Raw genomic sequence first — 3,469 nt, forward strand, 5'->3', positions numbered from 1 at the left:
CAGCCATGTTAAAGTATGGCCGTCGTTCCCGCGTCGAATTTCAATTTTTTTTTTTTGCGTAAGATGTCCGGGAATACAAAACGCCGTAACGCACATCGCAGTTAAAAAAAACGTTGGGGCGCCATAATTTTGCGCAAAGCACGTCGGGAAATTTTAACACGGAGCATGCGCAGAACGTTCGGTGCAGGAACGCGCCTAATTTAAATGGTGCCCGCCCCATTTGAATTAGGCAGGCTTGCGCTGAGCGGATTTACGCTACACCGCCGCAAGTTTACAGGTAAGAGCTTTGTGAATCAGGCACTTACGATGTAAACCTGCGGCGGTGTAACGTAAATCAGATATGTTACGCCACGGGGGAGCAACGTAAATGTACCTGAATCTGGCCCAGAGTCTCCCTAATGGGGACAAAGACAGCAATAAAGACTGGCATGAGCTCTAATATCTCCCCACTCATTCCAAGATGAACTTAAAAGTTAAATTAATCTTTAATACCTTTAAATTTAACCTTAAACTTTAATATAATGCCTAAATCTGATCGTACACTATACAACCTGTTTTAGATCTACCATCAGCTATGTAGTATAAGGCCTGCCTGGTTATAACTAATTCAAAGCACCGTTTAAGTTAATGGTTATATGACATCGTTTTGGTAAAGCTAAAGGGACTATACAACCAAATCTCCTTTAGCGTTACCAAAATGATGTCATATGAAGATAAACAGTGCTTTTGAATTAGTTAAAATCAGGCAGGCCTTATACTACATATCTGATGGTAGATCTAATGAAGATTGTACAATCAGATTGTATAGTGTAAAGTCAGCCTTAGATTTACCAAAAAGCCAACAAAAAAAAAAAAAGGACACATTATCCATTAAGATTGCATCCATGCAAATACTAGGATGACATAGTTGATGATAAATCTAAAACAGGTTTATAGTGTATGGTCAGCCTAACGCTAAATAAACCCCCCACAATCCACCTTTGTCTTATTGGATGTGGAAGTGATGGAGGAGACTCTACTGTGCGGAGATCTACCAGATCCACCGATTGGAGAAATATGTTATCTGTACAAACTGTGTCATCCTATGAACCAGAATCACATTTCTCACCAGATTCAGCTCAGATTTCCTGTAATATAATCATTTTACACATCTTCTGACCCTCCAGATAGCTTTAAATGACCATTCCATACCCATAACACAGGATGGAGGGGTTCAGTGAAGGTGGTGGTGAAGGTGTGGAGGTGTCTGATCGGGTCACACAGATCATAAAAGGACAGCTGCCCGGCCTCATAATCCACATAGATCCTGACTCTGTTACTGGAGAGATCGGGAGATGTGCTGATCTGTTTATTGTCATGTATTAGACAACACCCACCGCTATATGTGCGAAAAACCCAGGACTTGTTATTATATCCAATCCATGACTCGTCTCCTCTCCTCTCTATACTGGGATAACACATCCCAACGCTGCAATCTCCTGACTCACTGACATCCACTTCCCAGTAATGTCGCCCCGAGGAAAAACTCTGACGGCTTAATATCTGGAACCAGAACTGAAATCTCTCCGGTGTTTCTGGACGATTCTGCTCTATATCTGACCAGGATACAGTTTTCATGTCATCTGATATCTGTAGATTATTATGAGCTGTGTTCACATCCAGTAATATGTCTGAAGCTTCATGTATATTGAAGAATACATTTACCCCTTTTATCATATCAGATAACCATGTGTGTAATGTGTGCGAGATTCCCGACACATCCAGATCCCCTCCATCATGGAGGAGTCTATCGTGTCTCTCTCTGTCCTCATTATCTCCCTCCTCAGTATCACACAAGTCCCCTGTGTCTGATTCCTGTAGGACAGCCAGTGGGTCAGTCATGTTACACAGCTTCTCAATGTCCTCCATCTTCCTGGACAGATCCTCCTTCTTTATTTCCAGCTGATGGATCAGATCAGACAATGAGATCCGCTCTTCCTGGCTGGAGATGTTCCTCCAGACTCTCTTCTCCAGGTCCTCCAGATGTCTCCTGAGCTCTATGAACAGGGCAGTGACTCTCTCTGTTAGACTGGCTGATTTTTCTTGTACTTTTCTCCTGCGATCCTGCAGACTCTGGACTCTTTTCTCTGTCTCCTCTCTCTCTGTCATCAGTTTCTGCAGAACATTTCTCAGTTTCTGTTTCTTCTTTTTAGAGGCCACATCCAGAGTCTCCACCTTGTGTCCCCGGTGTTCTCCATCCCGCCTGCAGGACACACAGATACAGGCAGAGTCCTCAGTGCAGTAATATTTAAGAAGTTCTCTATGGATGGAGCATTTTCTGTTCTCTATGGAAGTGGTGGGATCGGTTAAGACATGTTCTGGTGACTTGCTGTGGACTCTCAGGTGATCATTACATATAGAAGCTTCACACAGCAGACAGGATTTAACAGCAGGTACAGGAGAGTGAATACATTGTGTACCGAAGATTCCAGTCGTCTTCTGATCTGGATAAATAGATCGTAAAGTCTCCACTTTCTTATGCAGTTTTTTGTTCCTCTTCAGTGTAGGATGACCCCTAAACCTTTTTCTGCACTGAGGACAGGAATAACCTCCAGACCCCTCCTGTGTATCCAACACACGATCAATACAGACCCGGCAGAAGTTGTGTCCACATGTCAGCATTACAGGATCTGTATAAATGTTCAGACAGATGGAACAGTCCAGCTCTTGTCTCAGATAAGCAGACGCCATCGTTGACAGCAGAATACAGCAATGAAAATGGAAATCTCAGAAACCAGAGTATGTTCACATTTTTCTGCACAGGGTGGGGCTTATCTGGTTTTGCAACATATTTCTGAAGGAAGTATGTGAATAAAGTGACTGTCTAAAAGTTGAAGTGACATTTCATACACAGGAGTGTTCTGGTGATGACTGTGACTGTTAGACTTGTTTGCATTTTTTTAAATAAGAACTTCAGACAAAACCAAAAAGCTGATGTGGAATTTCTGATCAGAAGTGGAATTCTGAATACAAGTGGAATGGAGTTAAAAACCAGGATTTGCTTTTAGCTGCTTTTAACTGTTTCTGATTGCAAGTGTTGAATTGTTTGTCTCTTTTCTCTGACACTTTTTAAACAGCTTTTTTTTTCTTTCTGCTAATTAAGGGGAGTGTTTAATTGTTAACAGGTGAGTATATAAGTGTCTGTAAAAACTCCATAAGAGCTGGCTCCTTGCTGAGAGTAGATCTGATGTGGAATTTCTGATCAGAAGTGGAATTTTGAATACAAGTGGAAGAGTTAAAAACCAGGAGTTTAAAACAAGAGTTAAGACAGGAGTCTTCTAAAAGTGTAGGTATCATCTTAATCTTCATACAAGTAATTATATTGTAACTGGGAAATGAGTGCTAGCAGGGTTGAAGGTTTTGCTCAGTGCACAGTGTGTCACATGTATGTAAAATTCGTGCAACAGCTCCAAGATGGATACCGCTGTGA

The 3,469-nt window shown here is 41.8% G+C and overlaps 1 protein-coding gene across 1 annotated transcript; it reads right to left on the minus strand.

Annotated features, from left to right (window-relative positions):
- Nucleotides 1-362: 362 nt before the first annotated feature.
- On the minus strand, nucleotides 363-2,731 carry LOC120941642 (E3 ubiquitin/ISG15 ligase TRIM25-like). Its single transcript, XM_040355171.1, has one exon. The coding sequence runs from the start codon at nucleotides 2,728-2,730 to the stop codon at nucleotides 1,144-1,146; it is 1,587 nt and encodes a 528-aa protein (XP_040211105.1). The 5' UTR covers nucleotide 2,731; the 3' UTR covers nucleotides 363-1,143.
- Nucleotides 2,732-3,469: the final 738 nt, after the last annotated feature.

The sequence above is a fragment of the Rana temporaria genome, chromosome 5 (assembly GCF_905171775.1).
Source record: "Rana temporaria chromosome 5, aRanTem1.1, whole genome shotgun sequence".
Taxonomy (NCBI): Eukaryota; Metazoa; Chordata; class Amphibia; order Anura; family Ranidae; genus Rana; species Rana temporaria.